Genomic DNA, 24,369 nt, shown 5'->3' on the forward strand with positions numbered 1-24,369 from the left:
TTGAGTTCTTAAAGTTATGTTTATTGAGATATATTCACATACATAGTTTCGTAAAGTTAATTAAACATTACAACCTTATTCATCTTATACCTAACAAATTTACATAAAACAGTTTTGCTCAAAAAAATATAAATCAATAGTCCATTTTGTCAAAGAGATATTTTTCCCGGTTGTCAATTAATGTAACTGAAATCATGATATTCAAGCATCTGCTGTACTATTTTGACTATCATGTTCTATCATATCATAATCAATATTTTTTATATCTTTTTTGTACATCCTTATTTAACACTACACTTGAGAATCCTTAATTGCGACGTTAACATTTATTTTTTTGGAAATATTGTTTATTTAAAAATTACCTAAATATAAATTTTGCAATGACAAATTTTTACTACATCTTAAATTGTATTCAAAGTAACAATTATTTAATTTCACTTATTCTACATTTGCGCAATATTTGAAACATAAGTTATGCGTTTTGGCATCTACGTCAAAAAAATTTTTTTTTTTTTAAATGAGATCATCATAAAGAACAAGCAAACAAGTCGTACAAAATAACAGCCAATGGAAAGTAAAAAATACATCACAGAGACATTCTAAAAGAAATATTAATATCGCTAATAGGGCTGTACTTGTTGCGATATTTTACAAATTTGATAAAGGATTTATCCACCAACCAGCAAGAGTTACTCTTGCCCATAGTTCACACATGTCAATTTAGACACAAAGTCAGATTTATTACGAAATTACTTATGTACATAGAATATGAGTTTAATATTAGTGTCATAGTTAGTGTTAAGAGTCTCGTAAGGGGTGCCTACGACTGGTTCGAGCTTAATGAACTTGGTGTGTGGGGGCGTCAGTACGGCGTCATTGGCGCAGAGATTCCGAAGGTGACTCCAAGCGGCGCCGTAGTTGTAGTTAAGGATGTCCTTAAAGAACTTTACCGCTAGCATCTGTTGATAAGAATATACTATTTTTGTAACTTCGTGCTAGAATACATGCTCTGAATTAATAAACAAAGCTCCTCCTAACTAGACGTGCTCTTAAGTTATAAGTTTTAGATTGATTACGGGTCGACAACGCGCTTGCGATGGTTCTGGCGTTTCAGTCTATAAGCTACATAGATGATAATATGTATATATGTCTATGTCTAAATGTCATTTATCTTCAAACAATGAAACAAGCCCACAGATTTATTGGTAATTGCATATATTCATGCATAAATTCCATAAACTTTAGTCCATAATTATATTATACGGTTTTAAACCCACCTGCAATGGTTTCGGCTGATTCTTCGACAGGTATATCTGGGCACAAGACATGGCCTCCTCAAGTTTTTCTTCGTCTAGCATTAAATCAGTTGACAATGTAGGCATGGCTGTAAGAATCGCTACTTGCAATTGATACTCCGGCGATACTCGGTACGCCGAGCCCGTGTCCTTGAGGTGGCTGTCTGTCGCGGATTTCTTCAGGAACTTGTATAAGTGTGGTAGGATGTCCCTGAAAAATAATAATTTTATATAGAATACATCTATAACTAGATATTCATCCCTGGCGTCACCGTGTAACATTTATAGTTATCCTTCAGCTATAACGTAGTATTACATATGTATCAATTATTATAAAATATATGCGAAACCATATGCGAATACCTGTAAATGGCTTAGTCGAAATGTACATTTTGTACTCATTTAATGTCTTATGTGCTGTTGGTGTTCCAAATAAAAAAAAAAAAAAATAAAATAAAATATCGAACGAATACAGCGGCAGCAGCGCCCTCCACTGGCCCCCGAGCGCGCCTAGGTCGCAGTCGCTCACCGCACGGCGCGCGCTCGGAGGAAGTCCCTGGCCCGCGCCTGCAGCAGCAGCGCGCCTAGGTCGCAGTCGCTCACCGCACGGCGCGCGCTCGGAGGAAGTCCCTGGCCCGCGCCTGCAGCAGCAGCGCGCCTAGGTCGCAGTCGCTCACCGCACGGCGCGCGCTCGGAGGAAGTCCCTGGCCCGCGCCTGCAGCAGCAGCGCGCCTAGGTCGCAGTCGCTCACCGCACGGCGCGCGCTCGGAGGAAGTCCCTGGCCCGCGCCTGCAGCAGCAGCGCGCCTAGGTCGCAGTCGCTCACCGCACGGCGCGCGCTCGGAGGAAGTCCCTGGCCCGCGCCGCCAGCTGCAGCAGCGCGCCTAGGTCGCAGTCGCTCACCGCACGGCGCGCGCTCGGAGGAAGTCCCTGGCCCGCGCCTGCAGCAGCAGCGCGCCTAGGTCGCAGTCGCTCACCGCACGGCGCGCGCTCGGAGGAAGTCCCTGGCCCGCGCCGCCAGCTGCAGCAGCGCGCCTAGGTCGCAGTCGCTCACCGCACGGCGCGCGCTCGGAGGAAGTCCCTGGCCCGCGCCTGCAGCAGCAGCGCGCCTAGGTCGCAGTCGCTCACCGCACGGCGCGCGCTCGGAGGAAGTCCCTGGCCCGCGCCGCCAGCTGCAGCAGCGCGCCTAGGTCGCAGTCGCTCACCGCACGGCGCGCGCTCGGAGGAAGTCCCTGGCCCGCGCCGCCAGCTGCAGCAGCGCGCCTAGGTCGCAGTCGCTCACCGCACGGCGCGCGCTCGGAGGAAGTCCCTGGCCCGCGCCTGCAGCAGCAGCGCGCCTAGGTCGCAGTCGCTCACCGTACGGCGCGCGCTCGGAGGAAGTCCCTGGCCCGCGCCGCCAGCTGCAGCAGCGCGCCTAGGTCGCAGTCGCTCACCGCACGGCGCGCGCTCGGAGGAAGTCCCTGGCCCGCGCCTGCAGCAGCAGCGCGCCTAGGTCGCAGTCGCTCACCGCACGGCGCGCGCTCGGAGGAAGTCCCTGGCCCGCGCCGCCAGCTGCAGCAGCGCGCCTAGGTCGCAGTCGCTCACCGCACGGCGCGCGCTCGGAGGAAGTCCCTGGCCCGCGCCGCCAGCTGCAGCAGCGCGCCTAGGTCGCAGTCGCTCACCGCACGGCGCGCGCTCGGAGGAAGTCCCTGGCCCGCGCCGCCAGCTGCAGCAGCGCGCCTAGGTCGCAGTCGCTCACCGCACGGCGCGCGCTCGGAGGAAGTCCCTGGCCCGCGCCTGCAGCAGCAGCGCGCCTAGGTCGCAGTCGCTCACCGCACGGCGCGCGCTCGGAGGAAGTCCCTGGCCCGCGCCGCCAGCTGCAGCAGCGCGCCTAGGTCGCAGTCGCTCACCGCACGGCGCGCGCTCGGAGGAAGTCCCTGGCCCGCGCCTGCAGCAGCAGCGCGCCTAGGTCGCAGTCGCTCACCGCACGGCGCGCGCTCGGAGGAAGTCCCTGGCCCGCGCCGCCAGCTGCAGCAGCGCGCCTAGGTCGCAGTCGCTCACCGCACGGCGCGCGCTCGGAGGAAGTCCCTGGCCCGCGCCTGCAGCAGCAGCGCGCCTAGGTCGCAGTCGCTCACCGCACGGCGCGCGCTCGGAGGAAGTCCCTGGCCCGCGCCGCCAGCTGCAGCAGCGCGCCTAGGTCGCAGTCGCTCACCGCACGGCGCGCGCTCGGAGGAAGTCCCTGGCCCGCGCCGCCAGCTGCAGCAGCGCGCCTAGGTCGCAGTCGCTCACCGCACGGCGCGCGCTCGGAGGAAGTCCCTGGCCCGCGCCGCCAGCTGCAGCAGCGCGCCTAGGTCGCAGTCGCTCACCGCACGGCGCGCGCTCGGAGGAAGTCCCTGGCCCGCGCCTGCAGCAGCAGCGCGCCTAGGTCGCAGTCGCTCACCGCACGGCGCGCGCTCGGAGGAAGTCCCTGGCCCGCGCCGCCAGCTGCAGCAGCGCGCCTAGGTCGCAGTCGCTCACCGCACGGCGCGCGCTCGGAGGAAGTCCCTGGCCCGCGCCTGCAGCAGCAGCGCGCCTAGGTCGCAGTCGCTCACCGCACGGCGCGCGCTCGGAGGAAGTCCCTGGCCCGCGCCGCCAGCTGCAGCAGCGCGCCTAGGTCGCAGTCGCTCACCGCACGGCGCGCGCTCGGAGGAAGTCCCTGGCCCGCGCCTGCAGCAGCAGCGCGCCTAGGTCGCAGTCGCTCACCGCACGGCGCGCGCTCGGAGGAAGTCCCTGGCCCGCGCCGCCAGCTGCAGCAGCGCGCCTAGGTCGCAGTCGCTCACCGCACGGCGCGCGCTCGGAGGAAGTCCCTGGCCCGCGCCGCCAGCTGCAGCAGCGCGCCTAGGTCGCAGTCGCTCACCGCACGGCGCGCGCTCGGAGGAAGTCCCTGGCCCGCGCCGCCAGCTGCAGCAGCGCGCCTAGGTCGCAGTCGCTCACCGCACGGCGCGCGCTCGGAGGAAGTCCCTGGCCCGCGCCGCCAGCTGCAGCAGCGCGCCTAGGTCGCAGTCGCTCACCGCACGGCGCGCGCTCGGAGGAAGTCCCTGGCCCGCGCCGCCAGCTGCAGCAGCGCGCCTAGGTCGCAGTCGCTCACCGCACGGCGCGCGCTCGGAGGAAGTCCCTGGCCCGCGCCTGCAGCAGCAGCGCGCCTAGGTCGCAGTCGCTCACCGCACGGCGCGCGCTCGGAGGAAGTCCCTGGCCCGCGCCGCCAGCTGCAGCAGCGCGCCTAGGTCGCAGTCGCTCACCGCACGGCGCGCGCTCGGAGGAAGTCCCTGGCCCGCGCCTGCAGCAGCAGCGCGCCTAGGTCGCAGTCGCTCACCGCACGGCGCGCGCTCGGAGGAAGTCCCTGGCCCGCGCCTGCAGCAGCAGCGCGCCTAGGTCGCAGTCGCTCACCGCACGGCGCGCGCTCGGAGGAAGTCCCTGGCCCGCGCCGCCAGCTGCAGCAGCGCGCCTAGGTCGCAGTCGCTCACCGCACGGCGCGCACTCGGAGGAAGTCCCTGGCCCGCGCCGCCAGCTGCAGCAGCGCGCCTAGGTCGCAGTCGCTCACCGCACGGCGCGCGCTCGGAGGAAGTCCCTGGCCCGCGCCGCCAGCTGCAGCAGCGCGCCTAGGTCGCAGTCGCTCACCGCACGGCGCGCGCTCGGAGGAAGTCCCTGGCCCGCGCCGCCAGCTGCAGCAGCGCGCCTAGGTCGCAGTCGCTCACCGCACGGCGCGCGCTCGGAGGAAGTCCCTGGCCCGCGCCTGCAGCAGCAGCGCGCCTAGGTCGCAGTCGCTCACCGCACGGCGCGCGCTCGGAGGAAGTCCCTGGCCCGCGCCGCCAGCTGCAGCAGCGCGCCTAGGTCGCAGTCGCTCACCGCACGGCGCGCGCTCGGAGGAAGTCCCTGGCCCGCGCCGCCAGCTGCAGCAGCGCGCCTAGGTCGCAGTCGCTCACCGCACGGCGCGCGCTCGGAGGAAGTCCCTGGCCCGCGCCTGCAGCAGCAGCGCGCCTAGGTCGCAGTCGCTCACCGCACGGCGCGCGCTCGGAGGAAGTCCCTGGCCCGCGCCGCCAGCTGCAGCAGCGCGCCTAGGTCGCAGTCGCTCACCGCACGGCGCGCGCTCGGAGGAAGTCCCTGGCCCGCGCCGCCAGCTGCAGCAGCGCGCCTAGGTCGCAGTCGCTCACCGCACGGCGCGCGCTCGGAGGAAGTCCCTGGCCCGCGCCTGCAGCAGCAGCGCGCCTAGGTCGCAGTCGCTCACCGCACGGCGCGCGCTCGGAGGAAGTCCCTGGCCCGCGCCGCCAGCTGCAGCAGCGCGCCTAGGTCGCAGTCGCTCACCGCACGGCGCGCGCTCGGAGGAAGTCCCTGGCCCGCGCCGCCAGCTGCAGCAGCGCGCCTAGGTCGCAGTCGCTCACCGCACGGCGCGCGCTCGGAGGAAGTCCCTGGCCCGCGCCGCCAGCTGCAGCAGCGCGCCTAGGTCGCAGTCGCTCACCGCACGGCGCGCGCTCGGAGGAAGTCCCTGGCCCGCGCCTGCAGCAGCAGCGCGCCTAGGTCGCAGTCGCTCACCGCACGGCGCGCGCTCGGAGGAAGTCCCTGGCCCGCGCCGCCAGCTGCAGCAGCGCGCCTAGGTCGCAGTCGCTCACCGCACGGCGCGCGCTCGGAGGAAGTCCCTGGCCCGCGCCTGCAGCAGCAGCGCGCCTAGGTCGCAGTCGCTCACCGCACGGCGCGCGCTCGGAGGAAGTCCCTGGCCCGCGCCGCCAGCTGCAGCAGCGCGCCTAGGTCGCAGTCGCTCACCGCACGGCGCGCGCTCGGAGGAAGTCCCTGGCCCGCGCCTGCAGCAGCAGCGCGCCTAGGTCGCAGTCGCTCACCGCACGGCGCGCGCTCGGAGGAAGTCCCTGGCCCGCGCCGCCAGCTGCAGCAGCGCGCCTAGGTCGCAGTCGCTCACCGCACGGCGCGCGCTCGGAGGAAGTCCCTGGCCCGCGCCTGCAGCAGCAGCGCGCCTAGGTCGCAGTCGCTCACCGCACGGCGCGCGCTCGGAGGAAGTCCCTGGCCCGCGCCTGCAGCAGCAGCGCGCCTAGGTCGCAGTCGCTCACCGCACGGCGCGCGCTCGGAGGAAGTCCCTGGCCCGCGCCTGCAGCAGCAGCGCGCCTAGGTCGCAGTCGCTCACCGCACGGCGCGCGCTCGGAGGAAGTCCCTGGCCCGCGCCGCCAGCTGCAGCAGCGCGCCTAGGTCGCAGTCGCTCACCGCACGGCGCGCGCTCGGAGGAAGTCCCTGGCCCGCGCCTGCAGCAGCAGCGCGCCTAGGTCGCAGTCGCTCACCGCACGGCGCGCGCTCGGAGGAAGTCCCTGGCCCGCGCCTGCAGCAGCAGCGCGCCTAGGTCGCAGTCGCTCACCGCACGGCGCGCGCTCGGAGGAAGTCCCTGGCCCGCGCCGCCAGCTGCAGCAGCGCGCCTAGGTCGCAGTCGCTCACCGCACGGCGCGCGCTCGGAGGAAGTCCCTGGCCCGCGCCTGCAGCAGCAGCGCGCCTAGGTCGCAGTCGCTCACCGCACGGCGCGCGCTCGGAGGAAGTCCCTGGCCCGCGCCGCCAGCTGCAGCAGCGCGCCTAGGTCGCAGTCGCTCACCGCACGGCGCGCGCTCGGAGGAAGTCCCTGGCCCGCGCCTGCAGCAGCAGCGCGCCTAGGTCGCAGTCGCTCACCGCACGGCGCGCGCTCGGAGGAAGTCCCTGGCCCGCGCCGCCAGCTGCAGCAGCGCGCCTAGGTCGCAGTCGCTCACCGCACGGCGCGCGCTCGGAGGAAGTCCCTGGCCCGCGCCTGCAGCAGCAGCGCGCCTAGGTCGCAGTCGCTCACCGCACGGCGCGCGCTCGGAGGAAGTCCCTGGCCCGCGCCTGCAGCAGCAGCGCGCCTAGGTCGCAGTCGCTCACCGCACGGCGCGCGCTCGGAGGAAGTCCCTGGCCCGCGCCTGCAGCAGCAGCGCGCCTAGGTCGCAGTCGCTCACCGCACGGCGCGCGCTCGGAGGAAGTCCCTGGCCCGCGCCGCCAGCTGCAGCAGCGCGCCTAGGTCGCAGTCGCTCACCGCACGGCGCGCGCTCGGAGGAAGTCCCTGGCCCGCGCCTGCAGCAGCAGCGCGCCTAGGTCGCAGTCGCTCACCGCACGGCGCGCGCTCGGAGGAAGTCCCTGGCCCGCGCCTGCAGCAGCAGCGCGCCTAGGTCGCAGTCGCTCACCGCACGGCGCGCGCTCGGAGGAAGTCCCTGGCCCGCGCCTGCAGCAGCAGCGCGCCTAGGTCGCAGTCGCTCACCGCACGGCGCGCGCTCGGAGGAAGTCCCTGGCCCGCGCCGCCAGCTGCAGCAGCGCGCCTAGGTCGCAGTCGCTCACCGCACGGCGCGCGCTCGGAGGAAGTCCCTGGCCCGCGCCGCCAGCTGCAGCAGCACGTCGAGCGCGGCGCGCTGCAGGGAAGGCGCGGCGCCGCGCACGAGCGCCACCAGCGGCGTCCACAGCGCGTGCGCCAGCGGCAGCAGCGCGCCGGCGGGCAGCAGCGCCAGCCCCGCCCGCAGCGCGCGCAGCGCCACGTGCGCGCTGTCCGCCGGCGCCAGCAGGAAGTGCGCGCAGCGCTGCAGCGCCAGGTGCGCCACGCGTACGTGCGCGGGCAGCGGCCCGCTCTCCGCTGCCGCACACACACACAATTATTTAGGATTTTTTAAGAAAAAAAAATGTTTGCGGGGTCAGCTAGTTGTAGTATAGTATTTTCTTTTTACTGTAGTACCTTATAACTGTTATACTAAGTTTACCAATTTTGATAAATTTTTTTTATCGAAAGTTGGTGCTTGTCATGAGGTCCCATTTAAATTTGTTCAAGATCTGATGAGTACTTTTTCAGTTGTCCCTAATAATGAGTATTTAATCGATATTTTTTTTCGACAACCAACACACAAGTAATACAACTTGTTGATATAAATTGTTGTTTTTTTTTTTTTATCGTGTGCAAGCAAGCAACCCGTTTATGGACAAGATTAATTTAGTAACAAAAAGGTAATAACACTCACGGGTAACTGTGTCATCGTAATCCAGTATATCATCTTCACGTCGCTTCAGATCCTCTTTGTACATTTCTTCCACAGTTTTACCAGTATCGTTCTCAAACTCCTCAGTACTTAACAGTCTCTCTGCTTCCTCAGAATTCCTTACAAAATCTAAAGTATCTTTTAGAACATCTTTTTCAAATTCCTTATCCTTATTATTTTTGTTGTCAAGTTCAACGGGGAACCACTTTCTGATACAATTAATGAAAGTTTCGAAAACTTGTAAATACGCATACAGATAATGTTCGTAGTATTTGTCACAACTCTGAAGTAGGACCTGGAAAAGAGTAAAATTAGGAATAAATAATAATTATAAAAAATACTGAGAATAAAATTATCAGTTAGGGGCCGTAGATAAAATACGTCAAGCGGAATGTTAACGTTTTGTTCCCTTCCCCTTTCAATAAAGAGGTAAACGTATAACACTATAGAGCTATCGAGCGTTATAACGTTAAGTCTTTTTTCAGTCACCCCATACCGAATATTACGTCACAAAAGCCAGGCCCTTCTATATTCATTTTTTATTCTGAAGATATAAAAAAAAAATCTTGTAATAATTAAAATCAAAAATAAATTTATTGAAATAGGCAAAAGAACCTTTGTATCGTTATTTTACTAACTAAAAATTTTAATTATCGTTAAATACTCGTCAACCTAAGCATTGACCCCCCCCCCCCCCATTTATTTGGGAACTTATTTTATGCACAATATCTTAGAAATATGTTACAGTAACTTACATCTTCAACTATTCCATATAAATAGTCCAGTATACTTGCGTCGCTGTACTCCATGACGACATTTAGTATTTGAAGCGCAGATTCTGTGTTCCATGGCTGTAAATAATAAAACGTTGATTTTATTTTACTACTGTAAGCTCAATTTTGTGACTCCTTTTGAATCGAATACATGTGCATGTTATGTGGTCTCATTTGAATTTGATCGATATCTGACGATTGCTTTTTGAGTGTTCCCAAATAATGCGTATTTAATCGAATACTTTTTCGACTACCTATTTTATGTTACTTATCGATGTAAAAAGTTTTTTTTTTTCGTATGCGAGCAAAAACAATTATTAATAAAGAAACAAAATAGGAAACGGTAAAAATGAAACTTTTAATTACTTGGTAGTGCCAAGTAATTTTCATTTACATTTGAGTTCTCAATTTCAAAGCGAAAATGTTTTAATCATATCTAGAAATCATGTGTATTTATTTATTACTTGCAAATATATAGTATAGTTTTTATCTCGCTCGTATTTCTCAGACTTGTTTTACAAATACTATTATTTTCCAGTGATTTTTTTTTTTTTATTCAATAACAATAAAACATATCACTCCTGAATTGTGTAGCTTTCTGTTTGTGAAAGAATTTTCATGATCGGATCAGTAGTTGCGAAGATTACCCCCCACAAACAAACAAAGTTAGAAACTTTACCTCTTTATAATATTATTAGTATAAATTGGTAAAAATAGTGTATAGTTATGGGCACGGTCACCAACCCACCTGCCCAGCGTGGTGACTATAGGCAACACACATGATTTCACGCATTTTTGGCGCGAACTTGTGGAGGCCTATGTCCAGCAGTGGACTGCAATAGGCTGGAATGATATGGGCACGGACATTGAACGCTGACCTTCAACTATACTTCAACATTTTATGAAATATAGATTTATATATGGAATGAGTACTTAATACTTTTACATATTATATATTTCTATTTTTATACTGAACAAAACTATTTCATGTTTACGACCCCTGCACGATGCACGAAGCGATCACCACTCTTTCATCTAACGCTCAATATCCGTGCCGATACCAAATATTAAGTACCTTTTTTAGTTTAGAAGTGATTTGACTGGTGAAATAATCAGCATTTACGGCTATTAAGTCTGTAACTTTTTCATGTCCAAAAGCTTTCGCTACATCGTTGATAGCCATCAAACCAGCCAAATGTAGGTTTTCATATTGACTGCCTGAAAATTGAGTTTGGTTTAAAATATACTGTATTGCAACAAGACATAGGTTTTTGGACTTCTATAGAAGATATATAAAGAATAATGTTATTAGAAAAGTGGTTTAGTGGTTTTTTGTTCTAATTACAAGCCGTTTTTGATTTAAAAAAATGGGTTAAGGGTTTAATTATAGGGTTTTTTTTCAAGTTCCAGATGCAAATTATGCAGTCGAGTGAACTCCGATAAATTAACAAAAAAAAAACTTGCTCCCAAACTTGAAATTCAAATACATGTTCGAAATTTGAATTTTGGTAATATTTAAATTTGGAAAAGGTGGTCTAAAATTAAACGAATATTTTTTTTAATATTTCTATATTAGCCTAGCTTAAAAAATTAAAGTCCACTAACCGACTCGCTCCAGTATGAGGCACAGGGTCTTCAAGAGATACGGCTGGTAGTCGGGCCCGAGGCGGCGCGCCATGAGGCCCAGCCCCTCGGTGACGAGGCAGCTGAAGGCCATGTTCCGCTGCGCCTCCGCCAGCGTGGCGCACGTGTTGGGCTCCACGTACTTCACACGCGGCTGGGCGAGGCTTATGTCCGTGTAGCGGACCTCCGTCGCGCCCTCGTAGAGGCCTAGGAGACATTGTATGGTGTTAGTATTGTTTTTTCACATTAAATTACTACATGAATATGCTAACTTTTTTATGTTTCTTTGCCACTAAATGGATAATAATATGGGTATGCTGTCCTTGAAGGCGCGCGGGTTGTGCACGCAGGGGTCGAGCGAGTCGTCCCTCAAGTACACAGAGCACGTACCGGGCACGCTGTCCTTGGTCCAGGCGCGCGGGTCGTATACGGAGGGGTCGAGCGACTCGTTCTTCAAGTACACAGAGCACGTACCGGGCACGCTGTCCTTGGTCCAGGCGCGCGGGTCGTACACGGAGGGGTCGAGCGAGTCATCCCTCAAGCATACAGAGCACGTACCGGGCACGCTGTCCTTGGTCCAGGCGCGCGGGTCGTACACGGAGGGGTCGAGCGAGTCATCCCTCAAGCACACAGAGCACGTACCGGGCACGCTGTCCTTGGTCCAGGCGCGCGGGTCGTACACGGAGGGGTCGAGCGAGTCATCCCTCAAGCACACAGAGCACGTACCGGGCACGCTGTCCTTGGTCCAGGCGCGCGGATCGTACACGGAGGGGTCGAGCGAGTCATCCCTCAAGCATACAGAGCACGTACCGGGCACGCTGTCCTTGGTCCAGGCGCGCGGATCGTACACGGAGGGGTCGAGCGAGTCATCCCTCAAGCACACAGAGCACGTACCGGGCACGCTGTCCTTGGTCCAGGCGCGCGGATCGTACACGGAGGGGTCGAGCGTGTCGTCGGCACTGAGCGGCGCATCCGCGGCGCCCACCTCCAGCGGCTGGTACCACACGTCCTCCGAGATGTACACGTCGATTATACGTTTCGCCAGACGTGGAGATGAATTTGGGGCTGCAGGTGTTAATAACAGTAAAGATTTTTTTATGCTTTGTTGCTGTATTTCAGTTAAAATATTTACGGTTTATTATACTTACCCGATCCCACGAAATTGATGATATAGACCAACTCGCTAGTCCGTCGTTCGTAAAAGAGTTCCAGCAATCTGTCGAGGAACAATTCCGCGCACTCGGCCTCACCAAACTGCTGTAATAACCCTTGCAGTTTTGTCTCGCACTCGCGCGTGTCCAGGTGTCGCAGGCGACGCCACGGACCATCCGTCGGAGGAGTGGAGGTAACATCTATAATAAGCATTTTATTTTTAAACCAAGTTTTTAACTAACGTTTTACTTGAAAGAGTATTATTGGTCATGATAAATGTTTAGTAAACGTTGTCTCTAATAAGGAGTCAGACAGACTTTTAGCGGCGTGTTGAAAGTGTGCAGAGTGTGAAGATTAATGAGTGAAAGTTTGGGATTGAGTTTGTAAGTATGAGAGTGACTATGAATGAGAGTAAGTGAGTATGAATGAGAGTAAGTGAATATGAATGAGAGTAAGTGAGTATGAATGAGAGTGAGTATGAATGAGAGTGAGTATGAATGAGAGTGAGTATGAATGACAGTGAGAGTGTGAGAGCGAGTGACCTCGGTGCGCGTGCCGCACGAGCAGGTCGTGGCGCGAGTGCGCGGCGGCGGCGCACAGCAGCGCGTCGCACAGGCGGTCGTAGCCGTCGCTGGCGCACAGCGCGCCCGTCAGCCGCTACGTGTGAGTGAGAGTGAGTGTGAGAGCGAGTGACCTCGGTGCGCGTGCCGCACGAGCAGGTCGTGGCGCGAGTGCGCGGCGGCGGCGCACAGCAGCGCGTCGCACAGGCGGTCGTAGCCGTCGCTGGCGCACAGCGCGCCCGTCAGCCGCTACGTGTGAGTGAGAGTGAGTGTGAGAGCGAGTGACCTCGGTGCGCGTGCCGCACGAGCAGGTCGTGGCGCGAGTGCGCGGCGGCGGCGCACAGCAGCGCGTCGCACAGGCGGTCGTAGCCGTCGCTGGCGCACAGCGCGCCCGTCAGCCGCTACGTGTGAGTGAGAGTGAGTGTGAGAGCGAGTGACCTCGGTGCGCGTGCCGCACGAGCAGGTCGTGGCGCGAGTGCGCGGCGGCGGCGCACAGCAGCGCGTCGCACAGGCGGTCGTAGCCGTCGCTGGCGCACAGCGCGCCCGTCAGCCGCTACGTGTGAGTGAGAGTGAGTGTGAGAGCGAGTGACCTCGGTGCGCGTGCCGCACGAGCAGGTCGTGGCGCGAGTGCGCGGCGGCGGCGCACAGCAGCGCGTCGCACAGGCGGTCGTAGCCGTCGCTGGCGCACAGCGCGCCCGTCAGCCGCTACGTGTGAGTGAGAGTGAGTGTGAGAGCGAGTGACCTCGGTGCGCGTGCCGCACGAGCAGGTCGTGGCGCGAGTGCGCGGCGGCGGCGCACAGCAGCGCGTCGCACAGGCGGTCGTAGCCGTCGCTGGCGCACAGCGCGCCCGTCAGCCGCTACGTGTGAGTGAGAGTGAGTGTGAGAGCGAGTGACCTCGGTGCGCGTGCCGCACGAGCAGGTCGTGGCGCGAGTGCGCGGCGGCGGCGCACAGCAGCGCGTCGCACAGGCGGTCGTAGCCGTCGCTGGCGCACAGCGCGCCCGTCAGCCGCTGCGGCCGCTCACCGCACAACACGCGCAGGTAGCCCTGCAGCAGGTTCAGCGCCGACAGCTTGCGATTCGAGTCTGCGGCACACGAATTTCATTTAAGAGTCATTTAACAATTTTACGCTCTGCAAGTTTAGGTAAATTTGGTCGCATCGCGCCAGTCGTACGAGCCGCGCAATCTTTGTGCTAGTAAGTATAGTGTGACAACTAAAAGACCATCTTGATCATTTTCTAATGTATAATAAAAATTAGTAACTATGCTATAAAATGTTTTTTACATAATTAATTTGTTAAAAATTTCAAGTATGTTATATAACAACAGTCAATAAATTTAAAATAAAAATAAAAAAGCAATTTTATGCAACAATTTTTTTTAATTTAGTTTTTTCAGTTTACAAATGAATCTAATATTTACGATATGAAAAAAATAGCATTTTATGACATCGACACCGACAAACATATTAATTAACAAATAACAAGACAAACAGATTGAAATGCCTACTTGTATTGATAATGTGAGAAAAGAAAATTAAATTATACATTTGTTTACAGAAATTATCATTATATTATTTTACAGTCATTTTCGTAATATGTTTATTTTATTTATATTTTATTATGAAATGCGGTTTATCCGCTATAACAACAGGCGCTTGGCGCGTGTGAGCGAAAGAGACGGCTGCGCAGAATTTGGCGTGGACTTTACCTCTAAGAGCGCTAGCGCTCGACTAATTTACTGGGCTTGATGCGTGGTAATATATACTATCTTTTTATTATTTAATATAAAATGTATTAAAAATGATTACATCTTTTAATTATTATTATTTTTTTTTTTTTTTTGTATTCTTTAATGATGTAAGTTTACTTTGATGAAGATAGTTCGTTAAAATTTCTTAGTTTTCTAAGAAAAATATAGCTTTTAAAATTATACTTATTAGGAAAATATTCGTAACTTTAATTTTTTTTTATCGATTAATAGAGATACAAATGGAATAAAACTCTGTTCTATTATTCAACAAAATTATATTCCACATATTACGTATTTTTTTAAAATGGTTTCAACGTAGAGGTTATTGAAAAGTAGGACTTCAAAGTATACATTGCGACCGTTTATCCAGGGAGGAGGCTGATGAAAAGGTTAATAATTTTATGCACACAATATAAATCAAAATTCTGATCTGACTATCGACTACAACAAAGGTTGCTCTATTATATTTCAAGAATATAAATTACATTATTGCATCCAACACTGAGATTAACGACGTCAAAATATTACAATTTCGCGGATTGTTACCGATTTTTGTGAAATGGCTCTTAATTCATAACATTTTTCACATAAATTTAAAATTAGCGAGCTTTTTATTCCTTTTGCAACTATGTCATAGTAATCAAAAAGGTGACGTCTTTAAAATACGTCAAGCAAAGTCAAAACAGTTTTTTAAATCGTTTTGCTATTTAACTTAACAAATCAAAGTTTAAAATCTTGATTTTCATTTCATTGATATTTTATTTTTTTCAACTACCTTCACACATTTTATTGTGTACGTCTTAAGCTCAACTGGTAGAATGAAAGATTTTAAAATATCTTTTGCTTAACATATTTTCTATACTAATATTACAAAGTGAAATAAGTTAAATTAATCGTAAAAAAATCTCTATAACTTACCTATATTGTTCAATATCCTTGGCAAGCAGTTGAGCGTTGTAAAGAAATTCTCACACATACTGTCAATGACGTCATACTTGCCCGGATCGTTTTGTGAGGAAAAGAATGCGTTTATCGAGTTCGAGCAGTACTCTGACACTTCTTTGTAGGGGTCGTTTGATAGCGATATCAACACGTCAAGGGACATTGTTAATGAGAGTTGCATTGTCCTAAAATTTAAGTAAAAAAAAAAAATACATAATATTTTTTCACAATTAATAAAAATTTGTATGTATATATACTATGTATACGTACTGTGTGGCTACGGTACTAAAGAATATAGCCACCCCCTCTCTTCCCGTGGGTGTCGTAAGAGGCGACTAAGGGATAACACAGTTCCGCTACCACCTTGGAACTTAAAAAGCCGATCGGTGGCGGGATAACCATCCAGATGCTGGCTTTGAAATACACAGGCCGAAGACGGGCAGCAGCGTCTTCGGTGCGACAAAGCCAGCCCTGCGGTCACCAACCCGCCTGCCCAGCGTGGTGACTATGGGCAAAACACATGAGTTCACGTTATTTTTGGCGTAAACTTGTGGAGGCCTATGTCCAGCAGTGGACTGTATAGGCTGTAATGAATGAATGAATGAATGTATATATAGTAAGTTTTATATTATGAAGAACAAGGACATTTTGCTTTTTAACAAATTTACAACAATTAAAGAATTTTTCTGTATCACTAAATGGGTGGTCAAAAAGAGAACAAGCTACCTTGAGTAAATGTTACTTACGCGTTACATTCTGAAATTATCCTGTAGCATAGAACTGCGAGTTCCTTTCTAACTTTGTAGTGCTCGTGAGTGACCAGTGGCACTAAGCTTTTTATCACTATTGTTAGTTTGTCCCCGGCCATGATGTACCATTCTGGAGTACGTTTTGGTATGTCTTTGGGTGCCACGCCTGAAATAAATGCTCTGTGTAAGGACAAAATCGGTCCCAGACTGGTTACTAGAATAATAACCGTCCATTTTGTTAAGTTTTTCATTTATGTTTAGAAATATCGACATTTAACAGGTCTTTGGTTCATGTCAATTGGCCTTTTTGCTTAATCCTTTTTTTTATTACGAAGGTACCAAGGTGACAAATAACACCGGGAAGGGGAGACAGGAAAATATTTCAAAATAACATATTTAAGATATGTAAAATAATTGTTTGCTCGCAAACGAAAAAAAAAAAAACGACTTCAATTACAAAAGTAGTTATCAGATATATAAATTTAAATGGGGCCAAAAGACAAGCAACAGCTTTCCATTAAATTCATCATTCATTCAAATCATTTCATTGTTTCATCATTCTTTGTTCATCAAAATTGTTTTTATATTACTGTAATAATAAACTGTCACTGTCCTTTAGTGGATAATATATCTCACTACGTTATAGTAGATCCGACCGTGTAACATCATTTGATCAATAGTCCGAACCAAAGTAGTTTCTAATAACGCCATCTACAACCGATAGATGACGTTCGGCGTATCGGAACCTTATTGGATTCCGATAGATGGCGTTACGACAACGACGCGTACGCACTATCACATAAAAACGCGTCAACAAAGATTACTCTTTATATCTTCATCAAATTTAAGACAAGATAAGCGTTACCTTTCCATTAAAACAAGAATCATCAAAATCGGTATACCCAGTAAAAGTTATGCGGTACACTACAAACGTAGATCGACGAAAAAATAGTCAAGCTAATACGCATTATTGGATATAACTTGAAAATTACTTGTTAGATTTCAATTAAATTTAAATGAGACTACATGACACCCATAACCTTTCGATTAAAAAAAGAATCATAGACATCGGTCTACTCACTAAAAAGTTCTGAGGTAACATACATTAAAAGAATACAGACGAATTGAGAACCTCCTCCTTTTTTGGGAGTTGGTTAATATGAGAAAAAAGCTTGGTAAAATTTAATAAATTAATAAAATATTTTTATATACACATTTTTTACAGTTTGAAAATGTATTCACTTGTTTACGTTTTATTGTTTTTATTTGCGTTATTTTTATAAAATTAAATGATTTATCAATAAATATGTTTATGTATACATTTTACGCTCTTCTTTTTGTTCACTATTTTTCACATACAAACTATAACTGTATTTTTCCAACTAATATTTTCATTTTTCCATTTTCACCGTACTTATTTACCTGTGGTCCTAGCGTTCGTTGATGATCTTTCGCTACTCTCAAACGTATTATTTTGGTTTATATCTCTGGAATTATTTTTATTACAACGTTTATTCTTTACCCTAGAACCTCTACCCCCATCTCTACTCGTTGATGGGTTTTGTGATGTTCTTTCTTGATCACTACCAGATCTTATAAACTCAGCCAGTGAGTGATAATCTCTAGATGCAATTATTGCACTTAATTTTGCATCCCGTATAATATCTGCAAATGACACCTTCTGTTCAGTAGGTCATTTTTTAAAAATCATATTTTTTTCACTATCCACCCCTGCCTGTGATTGTGTTAAGACCTTTTTTTTAATTTCTTACTTTTTTCAAGTGTCCTTATACTTTTACATATATTTAGTTATTATTGTCTTTCACTGACAGAGGTGTGCAAAACAACAATCTATTTCCACATAGCTTGATTATTTTGTCCAATAATCAAACTGAACAACAAATACACACATCTCATACTAAAGCACTTTGTGTTCTGTTTCAAAGTTATTTCACATTTATCTCATGCAGGAATACAGTATTATAAATAAACACTAATAAATAATGAAATTTGGAATCACAAAAACATAAAAAAAGGTGAGAAATAAAATAATTTTCACTCAATTTCTTCTTGGTTCACCTAAAACTAAAATTTCTTCTTCGAGTCTTCACTTCGAAGATTCCGCATGCTTGAAGACAAAAGTCTTCGTGCAATGCGTCCTGCCTGTTTTGACATACGGTGCCAAGACGTGAACACTGACGAAGGGATTAGTCCACAGGTTTAAAGTCGCTCAACGCGCAATGGAACGGGCTATGCTTGGGGTCTCTCTCAAAGATAGGATCAGAAACGAGACTATCTCCGAGAAAACAAAAGTACGTAGCCTAGAATAAGCAAGTTGAAGTGACAATGAGCTCCTGTCCTCTCTCGCAGGACCGATGGTCGTTGAAGCAGACGTGTCCTGGAGTGGAGACCGCGTGTTGGTATACACAGTGTGGGACCTACGATCTACGTAAGTTCGCCGGTTGGGGCTGAATGAGAACTGTGGAGAACCGAGAAGTTTGGCACGAACTTCGGGATGCCTATCTCAAAGGCTATATAGGATAGCAGTAGGCTACGATAGGCTGAAGCGAACCAACACATTCGGTTGGATATTTTTCGTACTTATTTCATATGTATAGTTTTTTACTTTGATCATCATTTAAAATTTTAACAATAATTTTAAGTTTTTGAAACTTGTTTTCGAAATTATTATTTATGATTTTCGAAGTCATCATTTTGGTTCTTCTAAATATTGTCCAGCAATAAAGTGTTAGTACTTTTTATCACATAAGCATTACTATTTGTTTCCCAATTATTTGATATAATTTCCTGGAAATATTTGAATCAATGAATATTCATTGAGAATGGTTTTTCTTGCTTTTTCTCCCTTTCACTTCTCTATTTCAATTCTTTATTCTTTAATCTTGTTAAGTGGGAGTATATATCCAGGACAAATTCCATCCAACTAGTCTTGAGTTATATTTTCTATTTTTTTTTTTTTTTTTTTTTTTATAGGCAGTGTGTGGTAATTAGCACCAAATCTTAACTGTATTCGGATTTCATCACTTACGGCATTTTTTTTTCTTTTCTTGTATATAGGTCCTTTCTTTTTTTTATAAGTCTTTTTATAGTTCAGTGAAAAATTTTAGTAGTGGTAATAAGTTTAGTATGTAATTAGGCATTTAATTTTTAAATAATTTCAAATGAATTGAAAATCGATCGTTGTATCATAATTTAAAACAACAATAGAATGTTTATATTGCGGATCATTGCTTTTTAGGAAATCAGAAATGTCATAAACAAACAAAAAAACGTAAATTTATAAAAAAAATACTGACTGGTTACTAACCAGAACAGAAGCTTAAATAGAATTCTTATGTAATTGCTTAATTTCCTTTATGTGTTTAGACTATTTAAGTTTTAGTGAATATTTAACACTAGCGACCCGCCCCGGCATTGCACGGGTGCAAAAACTATCAGTGTTCCCCTACTATATTATGCATATATTATACATATAAACTTTCTTCTGGAATCACTATATTTACTAAAAAAAACCCGCATCAAAATCGTTGCGTAGTTTTAAAGATTTAAGCATACAGACAGCGGGAAGCGACTTTGTTTTATACTATGTAGTGATTATTTACTATTGACAAAATAAAATTTATTCTGTATTTATGTCGTCCTTCGCATAGCTACATTATAAATTTCTAGCACTTTTATTTAGCGTCAGTTTTTTAACATATTTTTTTGTAGTGAAAGTTCTTTCGAGGGTAAAATTTTAACGCATGAAACGTCACGAAGATGTGCGACGTTTTGATGTGCAACGTTTTTTAATGATGATACCGCCTACTTCGATCGGTACAGGCGTCACCCGCCTTTTGTCCTGCTTCACCTTAGTTTTCAATTATTTTTTTAATTATTTATTTATATTTTTTTCAATTAGTTTGCCAAAGAACTTTCACTTCTGACACGTGTATACAAGATTGTACGCACGCACTTTTTTTTCAATTTTTCTTTTATTTGGAGATAATCTACACAGAAAAAGAGGGGAAAAAGCTTTAAATTAGAATATCTTGTAAACAATTATTTACATAATAATAAATAAGAAAAACATCACCTTATTATTATAAGCAAAATCAATTTAATTTACTTGATTGACTTATTCCGTTAATAACACTTAAATAATCGTTTACACTACAAGTAAACATACTAAGAAAGAAAATCTATTAAATAATAAGTGTACAGTCAAACAGATTCTAACTATTAAAGAAAGTATGACATACAATAACAACAGTAATAAAATGTTAAAAATCAATTACCCTTGCTGCTTACATCTTTGTCCGTCGTGGCCCTTTCAGTCAACAGATTGACAAAATCTTCCCCGGTTATCTTATCTTTCTTGGGCAGGTGTTTGTTGTGCATCGTGAGGCAAAGGATGCGATGTGTGGCGTTTAGTGCAGCCTAGGATAGGACAGATTATAACATAAGTTTTTTAATCTGCTGAAAAATACTGAAAAACTTTTTCGGATTTTATCGCGGTTTATGTTTTTTACAAGCCTGACGTTCCGGATACTTCACGACAGTCAGAAATAATGTACACTATGAATTTTAAAACGAAAATTTAGGATGGATTTTCATTTTATTGTCTGCTTCAATCATAGTAAGCATTTTCAGCATAATATTTTGACACATCTACAATTATTTTCTTGATTTATATCTTATTTACAATATCTTAACATTCATCATCATCGTCATCATTCCAGCCTATTGCAGTCCACTGCTGGACATAGGCCTCCACCAGTTCGCGCCAAAAATGCATGAACTCATGTGTGTTGCCCATAGTCACCACGCTGGGCAGACGGGTTGGTGACCGCAGGGCTGGCTTTGTCGCACCGAAGACGCTGCTGCCCGTCTTCGGCCTGTGTGTTTCTAAGCCAGCAGTTAGATGGTTATCCCGCCATTGGTCGGCTTCTTAAGTTCTAAGGTGGAAGTGGAACCTTGGAATCCCTTAGCCGCCTCTTACGACACCCACGGGAAGAGAGGGGGTGGCTAAATTCTTTGGTGCCGTAGCCCACACAACACTTAACATCTTAACATTGTATTGGTAATAAAATAATTCTGTGATTTGTACTAAATTTTGATACTTTGTCTCAAAATTCGTCTCCGTTAAATATGTATAATTAAATAAATAAGCTACCACAACAATCGCATGTCCTGGGTTATTTGTACAAGTGGCTACATCCTGCAAAGCAGCCATCACGCCTGGTAAGATGCAGGACATCATATTGACAACCGCTGTTTCAAGCACGGGGTCAGGTATATGGCAATCCTTGTCAGTGAGTTGGGGGTGGGATACTGTGTGGGCACAGAGGCAGTTTATAGCTGCCAATCTAAAATACGGAATTAAACTTTTATATTAAACAATAAAAGATTTTTAACACGTTGGACGCCATGACGGACACCATATGTCCGACAGCATACTTTCGCCTGGGGCCACACCAATAAATCGAGAATCGTCAAAAAATTGTTAAGGTGTTTTTCTGCAAATATTGTCAGCGAAAACCTCAAAAATAATGGGCGACTGACGGAAACAGTTATTTATCCATTATTTTCCAAGATCTCAAGTGGCAGACACCAGCTATAACATTTTTGGAAACAATTTGTTAAAAAGCCTATAAATTCAAAGTGTTTTCGATTTTTTTTTTTGTGCTATGTGGCCTTATTGCACTGTGAGGCCGCGCGGGTCACTTGCCTTAGTAAAAACAGTCGAAACACTGTCTGTCGGCTCCCTAGAGGCTTCTGAAGTGATCGAGGGCATGCGGACACATGGTGTCCGACACGGCCTCTTGGACCCAATATAATGGCAGTCACATGGTGTCCGTCGCGGCCCACTGGACTAAACATGGTTTTTGGTCTGGCGTTCAACGTGTTAAACAAACAAACAAAAAAAAAAAAAACAAAAATAGTATCAAATATTATATAATTAGGTGTCATTATTTTTTATCATAACTTTTTCATATTATAATAATTTCTTCTGATAGTTGTCTATATGTAAAAATAAAAATAGCTGCATCTAATTGGGTATTACTACTTTTTTTTGTTTCAAAACAAAGTTTGTATAAGAGACAATTGAAACAAAAAAGGTAGATTCATAAAAACAAATAGTACAAAGTTCGCCAGTTTAGCTAGTAACATAAATAAAATAAAACCATTTCCTAAGTTTCCGGTAGCTGGTTGAAAATACTATTAAACACAGCAATAACTATTATTTATTACAAGTTTAACCATGAAGTTGTTTATTATCAAAAATAATATATAGAAGCAAATAAATATATATAAAAATTACTTAAAAATTGAGATGAAAATGAATATAATTTAAATGATGTAATACACTATGATAATGATTTACATTAGGTACCTTAATACTCGGAGTTTTTCAAGTTTAGCTAGATGTACTGACACAAAAATAGCTTGGGCTAGCATTGGTACCTGAGTCTGTACCAATTTAAGCCGTGTTGGATCATCTAAATTCAGCATCAACATAGTTAGACACTGTACAACACTTAGTTTTAGCTCTTCTGGCACGTCAGCAACTAAAAGAATTATTTTAAAATAATTACTGCTCTGCAATTTCTTACTATATGTATGATGTAAAATATATATAGGTAAAGGGCAATAACTTTTTTTATTATTTTTCGACACATTCAACAAAAAGTAGGTATTTCAATATTTTTTAAGTATAACTAATAAATGAGTCAATATATATTATATGATGTGAGAAAGAATTTTTGAACTTATAAAGACATTTAAAACTTACTCATTCCAGGCTTCGGTTTTTCAAATATGAGACCAAGGAGGCCCATTTCTATTTTCATAGTCATTTCAAAACTGAATACCCTGACTCTTTGCAGAACTACCTTCATGCCATCTATTAAAAGCCTTTGCAACTCATATTTTCCTCTGCAAAAATGTATATATAGATGTAAAAATTATTATATAAATATTTCTACATATTATTTATAATAAAAATATATATATATATATTATTTATAATATATATAGGCTAGCTGACTCTGCTAACGTTATTATGCCATATATGTTAGTAACTCTCTTAATCCCCACTCTCCCTTATAACTTAGGGGTATGAAAAATAGACAGTAGCCAATTCTTAGAACTACTCGATATGCACACAAAATTTCGTAAAAATCGGTCCAGCCGTTTCGAAGGAGTATTGTAACTAAATTTGATACAAGAATTTTATGTTTAAATAATTTACAGATTTTGCTATTAGAACAAAAGCTAGATTTATTTGTTAATTTATATGTGCGATTCTCAGAAGATATTATAACAAAATGGAAAAAATCATTTTGTCAAGTATCATAACAGCTAGTTAGTACTTCTATAATATCTAAAATTACACTGGTATTACTAAAACTGCAGTGAATTATTTATATAAATAAGGTCTTATGATTTGTGTATTAATAAATGTAATATTAAAATTAGACAATAAAAACACATACGCAATTTCCTTAGACTGTATGTGCGTTATAAAAGGAAACAGCATGTACTGTTGTAGTTCCTGTACTAGATCCTTCTTTAACTCACACACCATAGCCGCAAACGTAGATACATGTTCAGGGGATGGATTCACCATAATCAAATCGCATAACGGTTTCATACGGTTAAAAGCCTCTTTCATATGGCTATTCATTTTGGTGTTTGTTGTACAAGCACGTCAGTTAAACTAATATACGAAAGTAATGTTTTAATTCATTTTTTGTATGCTAATGTTTTACAAAGACGTTCAATTTGATAAACGATAACCTGTCGTGAAAAATAACTTTGTCATTTCTATTGTCAAATCACTGACATTGACAACAATGATTCAGTGTCAACATGGGCCAGTAAACAATCAATAATCTTTCGGCGCGTTCCACCTAAGGCCCACGACGCTATCGATTATGACCGCTGAAATTGCCGTTCCTTCCATTAAGGTAAAAAACACCGCGGACGTTGTCCATGTAGACGAATTTTATAAGTGGAACGCATATTTGGACTCTGTCAGGTATCAACTGATTGGTCACAATATAGTGGCATGATGAAAACATGTAAAACATGTAAAACTTAATTCAACATGGATTCCCGGGAATTCATCGTTGTATTTTTAAAGAAACTTCTTCTTCTTCTTTTTTTTCTTCTTCTTTGGCTCCCTGAAGGATTTGCCAATATCTGAGTGAAGCTTAGTAGTTTACATTATATGAATTTTTAAGAGCCATTTCACAAAAATCGGTAACAATCCGCGAAATTGTAATATTTTGACGTCGTTAATCTCAGTATTGGATGCAATAATGTAATTTATATTTTTGACGTATAATAAAGCAACCTTTGTTGTAGTAAAATAATGAATCAGAATTTTGATTTATATTGTATGTACAAAATTATTAACCTTTTCATCAGCCACCCCCTGGGTGAACGGTCGAAATGTATACTTTGAAGTTTTATTTTTCAAT

At 46.9% G+C, this 24,369-nt stretch overlaps 1 protein-coding gene across 1 annotated transcript; it reads right to left on the minus strand.

Moving 5' to 3' along the window:
• LOC123657641 (TELO2-interacting protein 1 homolog) lies at nucleotides 1-23,693 on the minus strand. Its single transcript, XM_045593163.1, has 23 exons — nucleotides 23,380-23,693; nucleotides 22,677-22,819; nucleotides 22,278-22,452; nucleotides 21,057-21,249; nucleotides 20,188-20,320; nucleotides 15,878-16,046; nucleotides 15,108-15,316; nucleotides 13,301-13,522; nucleotides 13,182-13,270; nucleotides 13,040-13,144; nucleotides 12,888-12,992; nucleotides 12,736-12,840; nucleotides 12,584-12,688; nucleotides 12,432-12,536; nucleotides 11,876-12,116; nucleotides 11,622-11,792; nucleotides 10,710-10,934; nucleotides 10,180-10,322; nucleotides 9,087-9,182; nucleotides 8,245-8,626; nucleotides 7,646-7,934; nucleotides 1,278-1,506; nucleotides 1-959 (listed from the first exon to the last, which is right to left on the minus strand). Exons 1-23 carry the CDS (start codon nucleotides 23,568-23,570, stop codon nucleotides 750-752), a joined length of 4,035 nt encoding a protein of 1,344 aa, XP_045449119.1. The 5' UTR covers nucleotides 23,571-23,693; the 3' UTR covers nucleotides 1-749.
• Nucleotides 23,694-24,369: the final 676 nt, after the last annotated feature.

Source organism: Melitaea cinxia, chromosome 11 (genome assembly GCF_905220565.1).
Source record: "Melitaea cinxia chromosome 11, ilMelCinx1.1, whole genome shotgun sequence".
NCBI classification, from domain to species: domain Eukaryota; kingdom Metazoa; phylum Arthropoda; class Insecta; order Lepidoptera; family Nymphalidae; genus Melitaea; species Melitaea cinxia.